General features: G+C 38.6%; 2 protein-coding genes across 2 annotated transcripts in view; one reads left to right on the top strand and one right to left on the bottom strand.

Moving 5' to 3' along the window:
* NUBP1 (nucleotide binding protein 1) overlaps positions 1 to 6,660 on the top strand; it is a 7,187-nt gene extending 527 nt beyond the window's left edge. Inside the window, exons 3-10 of the mRNA XM_026061832.1 lie at positions 191 to 259; positions 1,212 to 1,244; positions 2,213 to 2,303; positions 3,420 to 3,574; positions 4,775 to 4,885; positions 5,016 to 5,118; positions 5,838 to 5,921; positions 6,491 to 6,660. Of these exons, the coding sequence (XP_025917617.1) occupies positions 191 to 259; positions 1,212 to 1,244; positions 2,213 to 2,303; positions 3,420 to 3,574; positions 4,775 to 4,885; positions 5,016 to 5,118; positions 5,838 to 5,921; positions 6,491 to 6,543 (699 nt within the window). The 3' untranslated portion in view covers positions 6,544 to 6,660. The remainder of the gene's footprint in view (positions 1 to 190; positions 260 to 1,211; positions 1,245 to 2,212; positions 2,304 to 3,419; positions 3,575 to 4,774; positions 4,886 to 5,015; positions 5,119 to 5,837; positions 5,922 to 6,490) is intronic.
* Positions 6,661 to 7,681: 1,021 nt separating this feature from the next.
* The window catches only part of TVP23A (trans-golgi network vesicle protein 23 homolog A), a 12,035-nt gene continuing 954 nt past the window's right edge, over positions 7,682 to 18,762 (bottom strand). Inside the window, exons 2-7 of the mRNA XM_026061873.1 lie at positions 18,602 to 18,716; positions 14,232 to 14,376; positions 13,229 to 13,318; positions 10,178 to 10,303; positions 8,295 to 8,424; positions 7,682 to 7,845 (exon numbers count right to left, since the gene is read on the bottom strand). Of these exons, the coding sequence (XP_025917658.1) occupies positions 7,784 to 7,845; positions 8,295 to 8,424; positions 10,178 to 10,303; positions 13,229 to 13,318; positions 14,232 to 14,376; positions 18,602 to 18,716 (668 nt within the window). The 3' untranslated portion in view covers positions 7,682 to 7,783. The remainder of the gene's footprint in view (positions 7,846 to 8,294; positions 8,425 to 10,177; positions 10,304 to 13,228; positions 13,319 to 14,231; positions 14,377 to 18,601; positions 18,717 to 18,762) is intronic.

Raw genomic sequence — 18,762 nt, 5'->3', positions numbered from 1 at the left:
CTGTCAGCGCGGCCGCGGGGAGCGGGCCGGGCCGGGCCCGAGCCGGGAGCGGGCCGCTCGCCCCGCGCCCCTCCTCTTAAGAGCTTAAGCTGCTTCCGTTGCGAAGTTCATTTTAATGTCTTCAGTGAATGATCTGGTCTTTGCAACCAGCCCTATGCCAAGGCATTTCCAGTGGTCTCTTTTCTTGCAGGTTGCTCTGCTGGACATAGATATTTGTGGGCCGTCAATCCCCAAAATGATGGGTCTGGAAGGAGAACAGGTATATTTCTGTAGCTTTTACACGGGTGACTTAGTACAAAAGAGCTGTTTGCTTTCAGGATGACCAGTTCTGCAAACTACCAAGTGAGCAGCTAGTGGTAGGCTACTGAGTTATAAAACAGTTTATTTAAAAATTGATATTTAAAATTCCTTCACAATATCAGCTTTATTAGTAGAATAAAAGAACAAAATACTACATTTCACTAGTACCTCACAGTAAGTTGCATAAAAGGGAAGTATCTCTTACAAAGCTTAGAAACACAAGACCTTGTTAAAGTAGCTAGCTGTCGAGTTTTTGAGAAGTTGAGGACTGTTGTACTGTTTTGATGTGAAGTGTGCTAATTAACAAGGTCTTTCCTTGAAGATTTTTCCAGTTAATTCAAGGCAAGAGGATTTAAACTTTCTGTTCCAGTGACGATGCTTCTAGTACTGGTTGAAAGTTGTTGCTGTGCACTTGATTCAGGGCACAAATGTTTGCTAGCCTCAGAGTAGCTGAACCTTCCTGAGGCATTTGGGTATGTTTGAGCAGGTTAATTAATTAATTGCCCATACCGGTTGCATCATACCTAGCTTTTGCTGGTTGTCTACCACATATTCATGACTACTTAAAATTTAAGTAGTGGTAGCAAAATGATCTTTATCAACCCCAGAATATTTTATCTAAATATAGAAAATCATGGATAAATTTTCTGCCAAAAGGTTCAACAGTTATACTAAAGTTGTGAGTCAGCTCATTAGGTGTAACATTTGCATGATTCACCTGAACAGATTTTACTGTTCACTTACTAATGGAGGTCTGGGTCCTCTGTAATTTTGCATTCAACTGTTCTAATAAAGCCAGCAGTATTGCATCTATAGCATAGACCTTCATCAGTTTTGACTTGCACTGTTCATGTGTTATGTAATGTCTGTATTTATCTCTGATTGATTTCATGTATTGCTTCAATTTTCAGGTTCATCAGAGTGGTTCTGGATGGTCTCCAGTGGTGAGTTGGTTTAACTGTTGCAAAAAGTAGTTTATGAGCTGGGGACTGTTTGTAAGGGGGTGGGGGAAGCAGGGGCTACTTGGTCATTTTTTTTATCCAGTGACACAAATGTCCAGATTCTATGGAATCTGGCTACAGGCCATATAAATCAGAGCTTTAAATTACTTTTGTTAATAATAATGCCATATTTCCAATATAGTTTTATCACTATAAATGTATTTCTCTTTTGAACTGGCTTTCTTACTATGCCATGCTAGTATGGGAAATAAATACTGGTTATTTTACTTCATTATTTTTGGTTGTCATGCAAGCTGTGCAGTATGTTACCCTTTCAATGACAGACAGAAGGATAGTATCTTAAACACAATTAGGCAAAAAAAATTCATTAATCTGCAGAAAACATGGGGAAAACATCAGGTGCTTTTGTTGTTAGCAGGATACATACTAAAGGTAATCTGTCTTTAAAAAAAAAAAAAAAAAGATAGACAGACGGACTTGATGCTGAGAGGGAAAGCTGTTTTTAGCCTTGTGTTGCCTCCAGTGATTCCATAAACCACTGTTAAACTTACCACAACTAGTTCTTTGCCAGTCCGTGAATGTAGTTAGGTGAGTTACAGTTTTGTCATATGCTCCAGTGTACCAGATTAAGTATATGAAGTCCAAGTGGTGATGACAGAGGGTATTAGTTTCTCTGCTTTTTTAATATTCTTCAATTTCTTATAATTGCCCTCAGCTATGAGATAAATGACAATTCCCTTTTTCTGTTAAAAGATGACTATTGTTAGATTAGCTAGTGTTGCACAAGAACCTGTGTAGCCTTTAATTCCCCTTTGATAAAGGGGAAGAATAAGGCTATGTGCCTTAATTTTCTTAATGTCCTTTTTTTTCTCCCCCACTGAAATTACTTCTTCAGTGAAATCTGTTTGTTTAGAATTGATTTCTTTAATGTTCTACTACTTCTCTGTTAGTATGTTGAAGAAAACTTGGGTGTCATGTCAGTGGGGTTCTTGCTCAGTAGTCCTGATGATGCTGTCATCTGGAGAGGACCAAAAAAAAATGGTATGTATCTAATGTTTTCACCAATAATTGATCTGCTTTAAAGATGAAATATCAGTTGATGAGTTCAATAAACATAAAACTCATATAGTAAGCAATGGGAAAAACTGAGAAGATAGTCCAGTTATACCAGAGGATAATTCTTTGGCTTTGCAATTTGCAGAACCTTTTAATGTCATCAAATGCATATGTTCAACTAGAGAAAATAAGGCTTCAGTCACTCTGAAACTGTAGTAATAAAGACTGATTTTAGTTCTGCAAAAGGAATAAAGTGCCTTTTTTTTTAAGTCCCAATTCACGTTGCTTTTTCCTCTTTTAAAACAGTAATCTATAGGAATAGAATATACTTAGTTGTTGAAACAACTGTAAAATGTTTTACAGCAGGGTAAAAACAGAGGAAAACTGGAATAGAATGCTCTTAAATTTAGTCCAACTGCACTAATAAAAAATATCATAGCAGTTCTGGATTTTCTGAACTTTGCTTTAATTGTAGTCTGGTAAATTAAAAAATGTATTTTCTAAGAGGAAGTTTTTCAACTCAGAAATCTTAAAGTGGGAGTTTTTTGTGATATTATCCTGTGTATGGCACTATGTAATTCTGTAGACAAAACTATAGCTTCAAGCATTTTGTTTTCTTGCTGTACATAAAGGTAGCTAATAACCTGTAACTAACTAGAAACAGTGGAGCCAACTGTTGAATGGAGTTATGAGCTAATTTTTTTTCTAGTCATTTGTGTTGAATCTGCAATGATGGTAAAATACTTGTCTGACCCACTCGGCCCAAATTTGGCAGAGCAGATCTTTGAGTAAATAGTTACCATATTTTCATCATAGAACCACGCACCAAGTTACAGAGTTGCTGGTTGCATTCCAGCTAAAGATAAACTTTCATTAGAGAATGCTTTCTCAATATTCATTTCAGTCTTTTTAAATAGTAGACACAGTGGGTCAAATGCTATGTATATATATATTTTTAAGCCTTGACAAAATAAGCATTTTTGTACTCTAAATTGACAGTAGTCAGAAGAAACTGCATGCCTAGACTTTAAAATTTCAAGTGTGTGCGTGTGTGTGTATGTATTTTTTTTTTCTGCTCCACATTCTTATGCTTTCTTTTAGGATTGATCAAACAATTTCTTCGTGATGTGGACTGGGGTGAAATCGACTATCTTATTGTAGATACACCTCCAGGTACATCGGATGAACATTTATCTATCGTGCAGTATCTCAGTGCAGCACGCATAGATGGTGCTGTTATAATCACCACCCCTCAGGTAAGGGAATTTCATTTCCTTAGATATAAGCGTCATGGCAGTTAAAGCAAATCCCTGGTGTGGAATCTCTGACTTCAGAGAAATGACAGTACAGGTTTTAAGTAAATTGACTGGCTTGTTTTGTGCCTGCAGATGGCTGGTTTATTTGTTAGCTGGATGTCTCAGTAGAGTACAGGATCTGAGTGGGTCAGTTATAGCCTGCAAACCACTGAACAGTTCACAATCAAAAGCTGTCATGAAGTGAAATGAAGGAAATTGCACTTCCCTCTTCAAGGTTACAGTTGACATCACTGGATATTGATTATTTAATCACCAATGGTTAAATGTTCAGAAATTAGTAAAGCTTTGGATTTAAGTGACAAGATGTACGCTGTTTAACAGCACGTAAAATAGCCTGTTGCCTCAAGACTGTACAATACTAGTCTCTCACGTAAATTGTTCAGAGAGGAGACAACTTCAGGCAGAAAACTTACAATCTCAGGGAAAGCTTGACTTGCAAATAGACAGTAGACAACTTCGTGATGTGCATTTTATAAAAAGAAAAATCAGCTGCTGTACAACTGAAATTTAAAATTTATCAAATTCAAACATAGGATTTCTGGTTTGGAAAGGAGCAGGAGATGAAACTGGTGGAAGATACTAAGTATTTCTAAGAACAGATGAAAGAATAAAATGTAAAGAAAGTGAAGTGGTAAGGGTAATACAAGATAGGTGAAGAGGGAAGGAGAAGTGAACAGAACTAAATGAGGTCAGGTATATATGAGAAAAATCTGAGAAAATGGTAAGCTATTCCAAATTTTAATTTGAAAAGAAATAGCAAATGTAAGCTGGGTGGTTCTTGTCTTTCTCTGCTTTGTGGAGAATGCTAAGGGTCTTTCTGTAAACTGAAAATGTAGAAAGCTCCTTTTAAAGAATTAAAGATACAAGATGAATGTAGGGGATAAAACATAAATATGGCTGAATTTCTACAAGAATTAAGTCAGATTTCAAAATAGAGCCACATTCAGCGGAGGACTATAACTGTTTTATTTGTTCATTGCTAGTCATAACTTGTTGGTAGAGTACCTAACAAGCTTGTTTTTCAAAATATGAAAAGAGCAATAATTCATTATAAACTTTCTTTAAAGTAGCTCTAAGGATGTACTTTAATAGGTTCTGCTTATGGACTATCAAAATTACACTGTTTTTTCTTATTTGTAGGAAGTATCACTTCAGGATGTTCGGAAGGAGATCAACTTCTGTCGTAAAGTGAAACTGCCTATCATAGGTGTTGTTGAAAATATGAGTGGCTTTATATGTCCAAAGTGTAAGGTAAGGCAATTTGTATCTTGCAGATTTTTTTTTCAATTGTGATGTTGTCTATATATAAAACACTGCTTCTAAAATGCCTTGTTCTCAAAATTGTCATGTTTTGTTAACTCTGATTTTCATGTTGTTGCAGAATGAATCTCAGATCTTTCCCCCAACTACTGGAGGTGCTGAGAAGATGTGCCAGAACTTAAATATTTCCCTCCTGGGTAAAGTGCCTCTAGATCCTCAAATAGGTAATGCTACTGTATTGCACTATGTTTGAAACAAGTTGTGCCTACTATTATCTTAGTTACAGTGCTCTTAACTAATGTCATTACTGGAAAACCCTGACTTGGACACTGATAAATTAGAAGATTAAACATTGTCTCTTAGGTAAATATCCACTTTCACATAGAACTTTTTTTTTTTTTAAATCAAGTTACTGGAACTGTGACATAGCTTGGTGTGAAAAAAGTGATAATTTCCTTAAGCTGCTATTTAATATTGGCTTGTCAGCTATATAATCATGTTCTAAGTACATTGCATCTTTCTTTTTGGTATGATCACCTAAAAACACAGACAGAATAAAATCATACCACTGTCAGAATAACATCTTGCAAACATTAAGCTTAAAAACTAGCACTTTCACTTTACCAAGTTACTGTTACTGCCCAAATTCTCTTGTGGATAATGGGATACCTAGCGGGGAAGAACAAAACTATTAGCAATTAATACTTTATTTAATTATGTCAAAGAACAGGTCAGTACTTTGAAAAGAATGAAGTTTTTTCTAACAGTATTTCTTTGGAAAACTACAAGATCTGTAGCTTCAATTATATTACCAATGGAAGGACTTAAGGGGAATAGAAGCAAGTGTCTGTTTGGAATGGTACAGCTGGGATAAAAGTAAAATCAAGATGAGCTCATCTGCCTTGTTGCTTTGCTTTCATAAAGTTTTTCTCTGTCCTTCAAGGAAAAAGTTGTGATAAAGGCCAGTCTTTCTTGTCTGAAGTACCTGAGTCTCCAGCTACAGCATCTTACAGGAGTATCATTCAAAGTAAGTCTGAAAATCACTGTGTGAGCAGATCCTCTCAGTTCTGAGCACTTACCTTCTACAATATATGATGGTGCTAAACAGAATTATTTTATTCTGCCACTAATAATGCTGTGCACTCTGAGAGCATGTGCATAGCAATTATGAAACTAACCTTTGCAACTACTGTAATTACTTGTTTGGGGGAGTCAGTTATTGCAGGCTTAGTTTCAATGTTTGGCTTAAATCCACAATTTTCAGAAAATATGTAGGTATCTTTGCTTTCACAGAAAACGTCTAAGATTCTCATGGAGGTCTACTGAGGGGATTTCACTATAAATGTATATGATATAACTGACTAATTGTTGCCCCTACTTCTGATAGTAACGACACAGAAAACATAGAAAAAGTACCTACAGAGCAGATGATGTGCAGGTTTTAAAATGCAAACAGCTGGGAAACTTCTAAAGCCATTTTGGCCATGATGAAGACCCAAACTGTGCTGATAGGGGACAGACTGATAAAGCAATAACCCATGATGTGTGACTGAAATACTATTTATATTACTTTTTTTTTCCCCCCTATCTTTGCAGGGATTCAGGAATACTGTGATCTACAGCATTTTCAAGAAGAAAAGATTATCTAATCAATGAATGGAATAAAAATGTAGTTCACATTAATTATAGAAATGTAACTATGCCTTGAACTAATAGAAAGAATGTATCATTTTGTATATTGCAAATAAATTCTTAATATTAATGTCCTTGCCTTAGTCTTTCCATAGTACTTTTAAGACTCTTGTAGTTCTCAGGTGGTCAGAAGGCTTGCTGGAATGTTATAAAACTGAGCCTTTATCTGTGTTACAAAGATGCACTCTGCATCCAATGTCATGGTACTAATACTGAATATAAAGTTGGCTTCTGAAGACATATATAGACAAGATTTTATTCAGGAACTTGAATATGAAATACATTTCACTGATACTGGGGCATTATATCTAATATAGCTAAGTTACATGTATATAAATTTAACTGAGTCACTAAATCAATAGTAGGATTTTTTCCTGCATTCTGCACTAACATTAATTGTAATGCACTCTCACCTCTCTTACTGAATAAGCTCACTTGAGTATCTTGTCCTTTCAGTGGAAAAGATCTATATTTAGAATGGATTTTTCAATATGGTATTGTCCCCTCTTTTTTTTAATCAGCATCACTTTTAAAATAAAAATCCTACTAGAGTTTAGGCAACTTATAATTATGTGCAGGTACAGTATTTAATTTATTACAGGTATCAGAATAAGATTAACTTATTTTAATTATTTAAACATAACTGTGGCTGCTTCACAAAACAAGCACTCTATGAACTTGCTGCCTGATTTCATATTGTTTCTTCTACTAGATTTTAAGCCTGAACACTAAACAATAAACACTCAGTATCTTAAGTAACCAGGAGGCTTTTTGTGATTGGAATTCCACTTTTTATTGAGGAATCAGTATTGTGTATAATAAGGAAAACTTTTTATTTATTCTATTTCCAAAGTTAAACGAGCATTTCCTTGATTTCATCCTAGTTCTCAGTTAGGACAGTCCAAGTTTCAGGTCAGTTTACAGATTTATTTCTTAAGTTTCTCTGCATATAAACAGTAAGCTCTATTTTCTTGCCTCTGCAAACTGCTTTTTGATGAATGTTTTAGTTAAAGTAAGTAGTAGTAGCTCCAAACCTTTTAGAGTCTAAAGACCCTCAAAACATAAATGACAGAAAATTGGTATTTCATGCAGGCATACTTCTAGAGAGCTTTATTTCAATATCTTCATATGAAGAACAGCTTTCATAAATGAATGTTTTTACTGCACATCCAGTTTTTTTAGTTTGTCCTTATTTGATTATCTACTGGCTGTGTTTCCATGTTCTTCAATGCAGTTTTCTGAAATTCTCCTCGTCTGTCCTGTAGAATGAACACGTGAAATGTGGCTGTTCACTTAACCTCATGCGTATGAATCTTTTATAAGCAGGGAAGAGCCTGGCAGAAGCCAGAGGGTTGAGAGAGTTCTTAAAGCTTCTGCCTAAGCAAAGGCACCATATGCCTCAGAAGGCTTCCCTCTGAGGATTAATGTAGAGGAAATTCTTAATGGGGCTTGGAAGAGGTCCAGCTGGGAAGAGACTAAAGGACAGCAAGCTTCTGAGTTTGGCTAGAATACGGGAGCGAAGTGCTACGGGGTACAGCCTGCCAAGAGAGTCCCGCAAGAAGGGTTTCTCGGAGAATCAGGCTGGGCAAGTGAGAAACTTATGGAAACTTAAGAACTAATACCTGGAAAGACCCAAAACCAACAGCATGCGGCAGGGCAGTATCTGATATTTTATGGACTGTAAGGGACAAACCAGCTTAGTACTTACTCTTGGAAACATCTGCTGTGACAAAAAAACTTGAAGTTATTCTGCTGATGCTTTTTTGTCCCCCTAATTTACAGTGGATGTATCCATATAAATTAGCAGTCTGAAGGGAGATCCCAGCTATCACAAGAGCCTATAGACAAACAAAAGTTTAGCTCAGACAAATATAGTGCTATATATAAACTGTATATCCATACATATGCACACATGTATATAAATGCCATAAGAATGAAATATTTCTTCAGCTATAAATGAGAACTAAGCAGTCCAGTCACACTACTTATAAACACGAGGCCCTTTCTACAAAATATCTTTTTACCTAAACAGTGACACAATTTTTTTTCTCCAGCTAAGGTCATTCTGCATCATGAAAGAATTCATTACTGTCTTAAAATCATTCAAGAGGCTATCTTTGACTCTACAATCATTCCACTTATTTTAAGCCTGATTTGTATCTATGAAAACTTATGTCTGCATATATAGCAAGCCTGCAGGCTTGTTTATCAATAACTGCCTTACTGTATATAATAAGATCCTGTACCTTACGGCTTTACAAAGAGTATCGATAGATGTGAACCAATGTGTAGCATTAACTGGCCTTGAAAATAATGAGGTTCTTCTATGGTACTATAGGCTTAGCAGTAGGCAGAATCCATTTATCCAGCTAATTGACTAATGAAATAATTTAAAAAATAAGATGTTTTTCATAGTGTTTTTCACAGACATGACAAAAATAGCCTCAGAAACAGTATCCTGGAAGCTATCAAATTTTCCTGTGTGATCCTCACCTTTTACAACTACTGTTACTTGACAGTAAGTACCTGAAAGATCTGTCTCTTCAGAGCCAGCTTGGGTCCCCTCACCAGCTAGCTCTCAGTCTAGCAAACAGTCTCTGGTTTACAAAAAGAAAGGTGGAACTGTCGCAGAACTGGTTTAACTTGCAACTACTGTTTGTTTAGCTATGTCGTTTGGGGCACTAAAAAGCAATTATAAATTTGCAATTGATTCTTATATGTATCTGAATTTCCTGTTTCATTTAGTAATCAAATGTAATCTTGGTGGTTTTGTGTTATATCGCAGCATGTGTGCAAGACACTTGCGTTTGATCTTTCCAAAATTTTTAAAGAAATTGTACTTGCAGCATTTTGATCTAGCTTTCAAGCACAATAGGTAATTTGACAAAATGAATGGCAATTATTCAAGTGTTTGTTAGAATAGTTTACAGGGGAAAACATGAAGATTTCAGAGACAAAAAGCATCTTAGCATAATGCAATCTGTGAGGTGAATTTCCTCTTTTACTATTTGCAAATAGGTATAATGATTTTCTTTTCCTTCACAAAGTAGATTGTTTATAAATACAGTGGTTATACAGTAATTATAGCTGAATTTATCAAGATTTTTAAGCACTGTGTTACTGGTTCTTTCAAAAGGGAATGGTACCAGAAATCTAAAATCCTTCTTTCAATAGTAAGAGCAAATAACTTTCAAATCCCAAGGACATGTGAAAACCTGAAAACCAGTACCACTGATTTATTTCTTTGCCCTCTATCAAGTAGTTTCCTTTGACTGAAATAAAGAAGTTGGCAAAAAGTAAGTTGCTACAGTTAAAAATGAGGCTGCAATTTTGCCAAACAGTTAAGACGTTCTACTTGAGTTAGATGAAAAAGTTGATATCTGATAACCTAGTAGAAGTGGGGCTAAAAATTATAGATTCCAGAGTGCTGGGTTTGACTGCAGAAAATTCTTTATGACTTGAAGCTGTTAGTGAGTTGTTTTAATGTTGGAGATTTTGGTTCAAAGACTGTTACAGAATTAACAGATCAGGGTTTCTGCTCTACCTACCTCCACTGTCACCTGTAGTTCATATTCAGGACGCCAGACTTACCAGCCATTTCAGCTTCAAGGAAAACAAGGTGCTAAAGAAAAACATTGTCCAAATGACTGGACAGATAATGAGACCAAGCCAAAAGATTCGAGCTTCAACTTCAGTTGAGGCAGCTATTGTAGATACCTAGAAAGAAAATTATTGAAGCTTTTAGTCAGAAGGACAAAACCAACACTAAATAACAACAGAAATCAGCAGACGAGGAGGAATGGACAAAATCACTTCTTCACCTAAATTTCACTTCGTATGCACAGGTGGGGAATTCAATACAAAGAAAAACAGCTGATGCCAAGTTCTCTGCCTGCTGCCCTACTGTACATGACAGAATTTCCAAAATGTTCTGGTTTCTGTTCCCTTTTAAGTCAGATGCTTTATTCCTGTTGTCAATCTCAGTTGCCCCTAACACCACAGATTAATAGTACGTTGACTTACAAGTCAAAAGTTCTGCTACACTAGTAATTAAACTACAGAAAAACTAAGTTAGCTTGGACAAAATTAGACTCAAACTATCAAAGCCTCAGAGAAGTGTGAAACAGAAGGCACTGGAGTAAGTATGATGGTTTGTAAAGTAGATTCACAACATGTGTCCTGTTTGCAAAGCAGGAGTGTTAAGAAAAATTCAGTCCCAAACCGCTGTAGTGGCTAATGTGGAAATTGTGAGGCATACCTATTCCGAGAGCTAACAAGGAAACCTTAAAGATCCCCATAGGATTTATCAGTTGGTTTCAACTCAGACAAAGAAATTCTCACACCAGTGCCCATTTCCATACCCTTCTCTAAAAACATAGTGGCTTATCTTAATGTGAATCTGCTTTTGTATTGTTAGCTAATACTTCAATTTTGTTTATGCAGTCCACTGATACCATAATTTAAGAAATGTGGTTTCAAAAATGCCTGCCCTGTCATACTAGCGTTGGACACCCATGACAACTGCCGGCCTGTCTCTGAAGGAGGCATCGTTCGGAGGGTGCTCTATTTGTGTACCTCAGGGAGAGCAAAAATATCAACGCAGGTTGCAAAAAGTCCTGGCTGCCGACTTCTTCTGGTTAACACAACTGATGTGTCTTTATCTACAGTGAAAGGATTATTGTTAGTTCCTAACACTTCAGAGAAACTAAGGAAAGAGAATTATTCGGAAGGTTCTGATCTTTCCTAGAAGATTGGAGATTTGTCCATCCACCAATCCCATATTAGACAGACTATTGCATCCAACTCGTAAACATGCTTAAGTAACTCTATTTTGCCAAACAAGATCCATTAATTAAAAGCTGTCTTTAATTTTTTTTCACATACACTCTAAACCAGTGACACTGCAGAGATCCACAGAATAATAATGTGATTCTATGCCTTCACAGTTACAGAAAAAGATGTTCTCAGTTGATAAAAGGGTTTACTCTCTTTTATCCAGAATTACTTATAAATTCCTCAGCAGTGACTTTGCATTAGTGATAACTATTCAGAGGGAAAAAAAGTCAATAAACCTGAGAACGCTGCACCTGAAAGACCTAGTTAACTTGATGAGTGAGATTACAAAAGGCTGGGGGGGGTTGGTTTTTTTTTTTTTCTTGACAAAAAAGGGGGAGAAGAAAGGAGCTGTGATGTTTGGAATGCAAAAGTAAGAATTACTGTTCTTCCAGCAATCCTCAGAAGAAAGTAGGATTTCTAGGGGAAGCTCTGTCACAGCAGCAGCAGACTGGAATCAGCAGCTTATTGCTGGTGAGTGATTTGGAATTTTTCTAAGCAAATGCACCTCATAAAGATGTCTGAAAAGGCTGCCAGAGGACTGACAAGGGAGGTGGGGAACACCAGATACAGGAAACTAAGAGAATCACATGTATTCCAGGATCTTGCTGTGATGGACTATATCTCATGGATAATCCATGACAAAAATGTAATCCATCCTAATTATGTATTCTTTCTCATGATACTGTGATTCTCCTGTTAATCAAACTACTATTCTGCCAGAATTTCTGGAAGGCTTAAGTCCATACAGATAAGTCAGCTTTGTACTTCTAGGCTAGAACTAACAAACTGCAGTATGTGAACTAGGCAAAACACTTGCTCATTTTATGATAATTTTGAGGTTATGAGGTTGCTTTATGGATGACATTGCTTTAGATGCTATGAAAGCTCTTGCTTACTGTCTCAACAGGACTAACAAACTCTGGAGGTCTTCTAGTTTCTTTGCTTTCATGCAGACCATCCCTTGTTCTCCCTTTAGACATCAGTTAGGTTATAGGAAGAAAGTTGGTGTCTGTTACGCTCCTGACAGTGGTCGCCGCACTCTACCTACACAGGGCGCTGCTGCCTGGCTGTGCTGCCTCCTCGCTGCCAGCAGCCACGGGGCTGCTAGAGGGCACTCCAGCCCGGCGCTTCGGGGCGCTTACGCTCGCCTCGGCGCCAGGCTGCCTCTGCAGCTGGGTTTGCGTGGAACCCGTGTCATGGCGCACAGCTCTTGAGGTGCTGTTCTGCCAGGCTCTTCCGGGAACGGGTTAGCAAACAAAAGCGAAAGCCACAGTCTCGCCTCTGGCTGGCAGCAGTGCCGGGGCCATTTGGTGTCCAGGGTACCTGAAGGGCTGCTCACAGTGTGGAAACGCCTCATGATCCACGTTCCACTTGCCAGCATATTTCATGAGCATGAATGAAAGCAGTATATTTAAAAAAAAAACAAAACTGAATTTGAATTATTCAACCTTATTTTCAACACAGCTCCTTCCTGGAGAGAACACTCCATTGGAATTAACTATGGGATGATGCTTTTTATCACAAGATGTTCTCACTAGGATATAAAATAGCAGAACTACCAGAAGTGTTTCATAACCATAGTAACACATCCTTATTCTGTTGATGAAAATGTTATAAGACAAGTTTTGCAGTAAAGAACTCCAGAATGTCACAGATTCTGTGTGCTTGCAATTCTTTTCCTTTTGTTTTGAATCCTTTATCATTTATAGAAGCTGAATAAAAAGTAATTGTTAGAATAGTGCTCTAGAGCCCAGTTACTTTATTTGAGTATCAGGTTTACCCTGTGCCTACTTTTATTATTCTTACCCTTTTTGCTTCAAATATCCAGTGGCTTTTTCCATCTTCATCAATCTGGTTCCACCAGCGTAAACCAACCAAGAGTCTTCCTGTCACATTCTAGTGAGAGAAACAATTATCTGCATTGATCAGTTGCATAGTTCATTTGTCGCACTAACATTTTAAGAAAAATGGCGAGCACATCTGAAAAATCACATTTTTTTCACCAAAAACTAAATGAGCTCTATAAGCTATGCCAACTTGGACACAACAGTCATTAAGGATGGATAAGTTAATAGAAATTCAGAGGCCTGTTCTCCTGTTGTAATATGACAATTGGCACAACAACATTGATTTAGATGGGAAATTACAGGACATACCCTTCCCAAGTCAGTTACTAGGAAAATCCCCTGGTAAACAACTTCTCTCAGTAAGAGAGGTGAACCCCAAACAGAAACGCATTGAAACAATAGGAAATTAATTATGAGCAAGTGAACTGCAAGGAATCAAGCAAATGAATTAAGAAAATATTCTTGCAGCTGGATAAATACTAGCATTTTTCAGTATATTGGGACACACACTGATGCCTCACATCTCCAACACTACAGCCTTGTTCCACACTTTGACTCAGTGCAGGCCAGACCTACCTGCCCGCAGGCGGTTACGGAGCCAGCGCCACGGCTGCGCTCCCAGGAGAGTGTTGTGGCTCTTGCACACCGGTGTGAGGCACCGTGTCGCAGCTTTGGACTCCTCTGGGATCCATTAACTGGAGGCTAGTACTACTTTATTTCTTCTAAGGGAGAAAAGTATGCAAACAGATCTCCCTAAGACAAGGCAACTGTCTCACTCAGTAACCAATGCAGTAACCAAGATGTGTAAGCATCTTTTCATTAAAATGGGCTTGACGTGTTTTAGAAATTAACAGATCACAAGGTTTTTACCACTTTTTTTCAGAATATGTCTTCCCTTTTTTTTTTTATTTAATGGCACACAAAATATTTTCAAAGGTAATTACTGTTCAGGGTCATCTTACCTTCACTGACCAAAAGTCAAAGGATAGAAGAAGGAGAATAGTGACAAAACAGGCAACAAAGCTGTTGCTGAACCAGTCACAGAACAAGTAGGTGACAATAGCACTCACTCGGAAAAACAGATGGAAAAAGGTGGCCAGTGGATGCCTAGAAAACAATGCAGAACACTTAGGAAGTTATGGGACAAGAAGGAGTGCTACGGTATTTGCTAACAATGTAGCATAAAGCTTATGAAATATCACAACTATTTCTGGTATGTAACGGTGTATCAGCTTGTAGCAGCTATTACTTCACATGCTGATCTGTATCTTCATTATCAAAGCGATATTTCCAATAGCCAGCCTCCAGTCTAAAGCTAAAAAAGGACTGTGCTGCTCATGCTAAACTTTCTCAAAGGTAGAACAAATCTAGATTCCTTCATCAATTTCTTTGATATTGCATGAAGGAATCCAGTGGTCGCATTCATCACCCTCACTCCAAACTCATCATCACCTCATGAACAAATCAACACAGCAAGGCACAAAAGAAGGGAGACAGATCTTATGCCTTTCAGAATTGTTTTGAAAAGAAGAACAAACTCCAAAATTAAAAAAAATATACATACACATCTGTTGGGTATAAGGCTTTCAGTCATCACATTGAAAGGTTAACTTTGTGACCACTTCTGCCTTTTGCAGGAACAGAATTTGGGAAGCTAACAGTTCTTGTGAATGAATGTTCCTTCAGTCCACTCAGTGCTGCTTTTGCTGATCTGCTGAAACGTCTCAGTCACTTCAAACTAAATTTTGTCCGTAACAAAAATAAAGAGGAATTTCAGTGGAAGAAGTAACTATACTGAACAGAATAGCAGCCTATACAGTAGGAAAGGGGTTTGGAGAATGCTGCACAGGGTTAAATTTTCAGGGTAACATACCAAGTACAAGACTTTATTCTGTAGAGTTATGTACATCCTAATTAGTTGAAAATGACAATTAACCAGAAGCTATTCCATTTAAGCAACTTCTTGCCGCAAAACTATATTGAGTGAATAAAACTCATTTTCTGAATAAATTAGTTTTTTGTAAGTCAGTAATTGTCTCATTAATCTCCTCTACCTCTTTATTCAGTTAATAGCAGTATGGCCTTGGCAAACCTATTTCGCTCTTTAATGATCCCTAAAGAAGATAATTCAAGAAAATTAAAACTTAGACTTGACAAGTTTATAGGAAGAATCATAAGATCGGTCTTAGGTTACCTACAAAGTTAGATTAAGACAAGCCACAAAGTGACTATCAACCATAACGTAAGGTATTCGCAGGATAAAGTCTTTCTTTTAAGGCTATACAAATATTTAATAATGGATTATAAGGCCAAGTGAAGCTGAAACCCACATCGCTATAAAATCTAATCTGTTCAGCATTTTGGATAGAAAATGGGCAGTGGGCCATTACATCAGTCTTCAAGATGTTCAACTCAAATAAGAATGAAAAGTAAATGAGAACTCATTCACCATAAGTTGCATTGTATATAAATACCTACAAGTATGAGCTTTTTACCCTGTTTGCTCTTATGTTGTCTAAGTTTCAGATTTCTGGATTCTTATGTCTGATACCATGTTTAACCTGTTGTCAGATGAAAACATTATTTAAATGCTGTTTTCATGTCTGATATTTTGCACACCAAACCAATTTACATTTCTGGGTTTTTGAGCTTTTGTATGCCTACCAACATGGAAAAACTATTTTTTGTTTCTGAAAAATAAATTATTCTGGTTCATTGATCAATACCTCTAATAATACAAATTTGGAAATCAAAACTTACAGCAATTGTTTAGATATACTAGTCAGACTTCTGCTGTAATTAACTGTTCTGTAATAGCAATATTGTGCTTGTAGTAGTGGTAGACACATTTGACTGGAAAAGCAAGAATGACACACGCACATGAAGCTTTCATTTATTCCTGATCATGCCCACGCTAACCTCAAACTTTTCAGAAACTTTTTCTGACTTACAGCTAAACATGTGACCCTTGAAGGGAAAGGAGCTTTTTCTTACATAACCCGATGAGGGGGTGGAGAGCAGAGGGAATACCGTGAACTGTCAAAAGCAGATACAGTCTTGCTCCTTCAAGTGTCAGTGATGTTGCAGGAAGAAGGTGCAAGAGTTTGCTTACATACCTTACATAAATGGCATGTTGTATCAGTAAAAGCTATTTGGAGATCACAACAGGGAAGAGCACCAGGGTGGACTGGACTTGCATATATCAGCGCTTCAAATGTGAAAGCAGACATAACTTTAGAGAAGTTAGTGTTTTATTTTGGAAGCTGTACGCTGAATTACTGTTTGGTAACTCTGAAGAGTTTTTACTGAGAAAATGGGGCATGAGCAAGAGGTCTACATTTATTAAAACACTGAACACTTTTTATTAGCGTTATAGAGTATCAGTCCTCGCAAGGATATAGCTAGTCAAGCCAAAGCACACAGATTCCCAGGTTCTTGTCCTAAGGGAGGAAAATGTAGATATTTTGTAACTTGCATCCCATTTTTTGGAGGGCTCTCTCAAACTCAGAAAATGTCTATTTATTTATGCTTAAAAAAAATCCTGAAACTAACTGAATCCAGTAAATAAACTATTTGTTTCCTCATTTAACAGAACAATTGTTCTATTTCCCTAATTCATAGCCATCAGATGATGTTTACAAATCAAAAAATAGATTTTTTTTAATAAGCAGATAATCTCCTATAGATAAAATTCATGTTTGTTAAAGTCTTAAGCTAGAACATAAGTATCTCTTTTGAAACAAAAAACTGTACAGCTTTTCTTAAGTGAATGCATTTATACTGAATTCAACTGTACTTCACAAAAATGTTTTAAAAGATTGTTTCCAGAAATACCATGGCATTAAGACATAATAGTGTGAACTAACATGATTTCTTGTCCTGACAAGGAAGGCAGCACTGGGCCTCCACACTGTGACCAGACAGCACAGACTTTAAAAACACGTTAACCATTCTCCTAGATTTTGCATTCAAATCCAGTAAAGGACGAAGGCAACAAGCGCTGCACTGGCACCGCTCGGCACTCATTCGGCTCCTGAAGGCACAGCAACCTGCTTGCTTGGACGTTCAGTTATGCTGTTGTATCTGCGCTTCCATAGAGCAGTATGTCCTGAAATATGTAGTGTGGAACTGGTGCCTGAGTGACTACCAATCATACCACTAAAATAACCTCACTTCCGTTTGCAAGGATGATGCCTATTGGGATAGGGATGAACTCTTAGGCAGTTAATTGCATCCAATGTTAAGGAATCAGATTGGGTCAACCTTAAAGCACACCACTGAAGCCGAGGGCAGGTATTCCAAGTACCTGCTCAAAAATGCTACGGCAGCATTCAACATGCTGCTCTTTATACCTCTGTCTGTTGGTTCAAATGTGTTCAGGCTAATTTTGAACAAACAGGCTTTCTGGCTTGATCACCTATCCTCTGTTCTCCAGCAGCCTCCATAATACTGGTACGAATTCTGCTGTCTTGTGTTATTTGGCTAATTTGAAAGAGAACAGATCATACGCTCAGAAGCCACCCAGATCAAACGCATAGTGATACCAGAAAACTTAAGACTGTGTAAGTTATTCCTCTTCTCGCAACTTTCTTGTAAGAGAAGCCACCAGTAGATGACTATCCATGTAATATGCCTGTGCATGGGAGACTCACAAATGCACAGATTGCTGTGGTTTATTCTTTAGGTAAACTCTAACCGAGTTCAAGACATATGAAACCGGGATAAAGTTAAATCCAGGCGAATGATTCAACCGAGTTATTTTACCCTCCGTTCTAAGAAAATGAAGTTCTGCATCTTGGGGCGTGTTCCGGGCTCGTTTGCACGAGACTCTTCAGAAAGGAGTTTCGTTTCTGTATTCTCCGGCAGGAGCTTTTGCAATAGCACATTATCTTTCAACACTGCCGCCAGGAGGGAAGGAAAGAGGAGCAGCCCCCAGGGAAACGAGCCCCTAAGCAGAGCGGGTCGGCTGCGGCAGGGCCGGCAGCGCCGCCGCCAGGGCGCGAGGCCCGGAGCAGCCCTGGGGCGCGGCGCCCTCGGCCGCGGCGCCAGCGGTGGCTCTCGCTGGCGCCGCGGCGCTGCGTTGTTTTAGCCGCGGCTACAAGGGAAAGTCACTCCGCGTTCCGCGAACCTGAGGTGCCCCGGGGGGAAGCGAGGACGGCTGCAGCGCGGGTAGCCCGCTCCTTCCCCGCCGGGGCGGGGCAGGGCAGGGCAGGGCAGCGCCCGGCCGCCCCCTCCCTCCTTCCCGCCCGCCGGGCCCAGAAGCCGCCCTCGGGGGGACGGAGCGGCGCCGGCCGGGCCGGGCCGGGCCGGGCCGGGCCCCGCGGGCCGTTACCTGATGCCGGCGGTGCGCAGGGCCGCCTCCTCCTCGCCGCCCGGCTCCAGGGACACGTCCTCGGTGTCGTCCGCCAGCGCCTGCAGCGGGGAGCCCAGCACACACAGAGCCCGTCAGCGGGGGCGCCGCCGCCGCGCCCCCAGCCCCGCGCCGCCCCCGCC

The sequence above is a fragment of the Apteryx rowi genome, unplaced genomic scaffold, assembly GCF_003343035.1.
Source record: "Apteryx rowi isolate R43461 unplaced genomic scaffold, aptRow1 scaffold_186, whole genome shotgun sequence".
NCBI lineage: Eukaryota > Metazoa > Chordata > Aves > Apterygiformes > Apterygidae > Apteryx > Apteryx rowi.
This window is presented reverse-complemented; position numbering and strand designations above follow the sequence as displayed.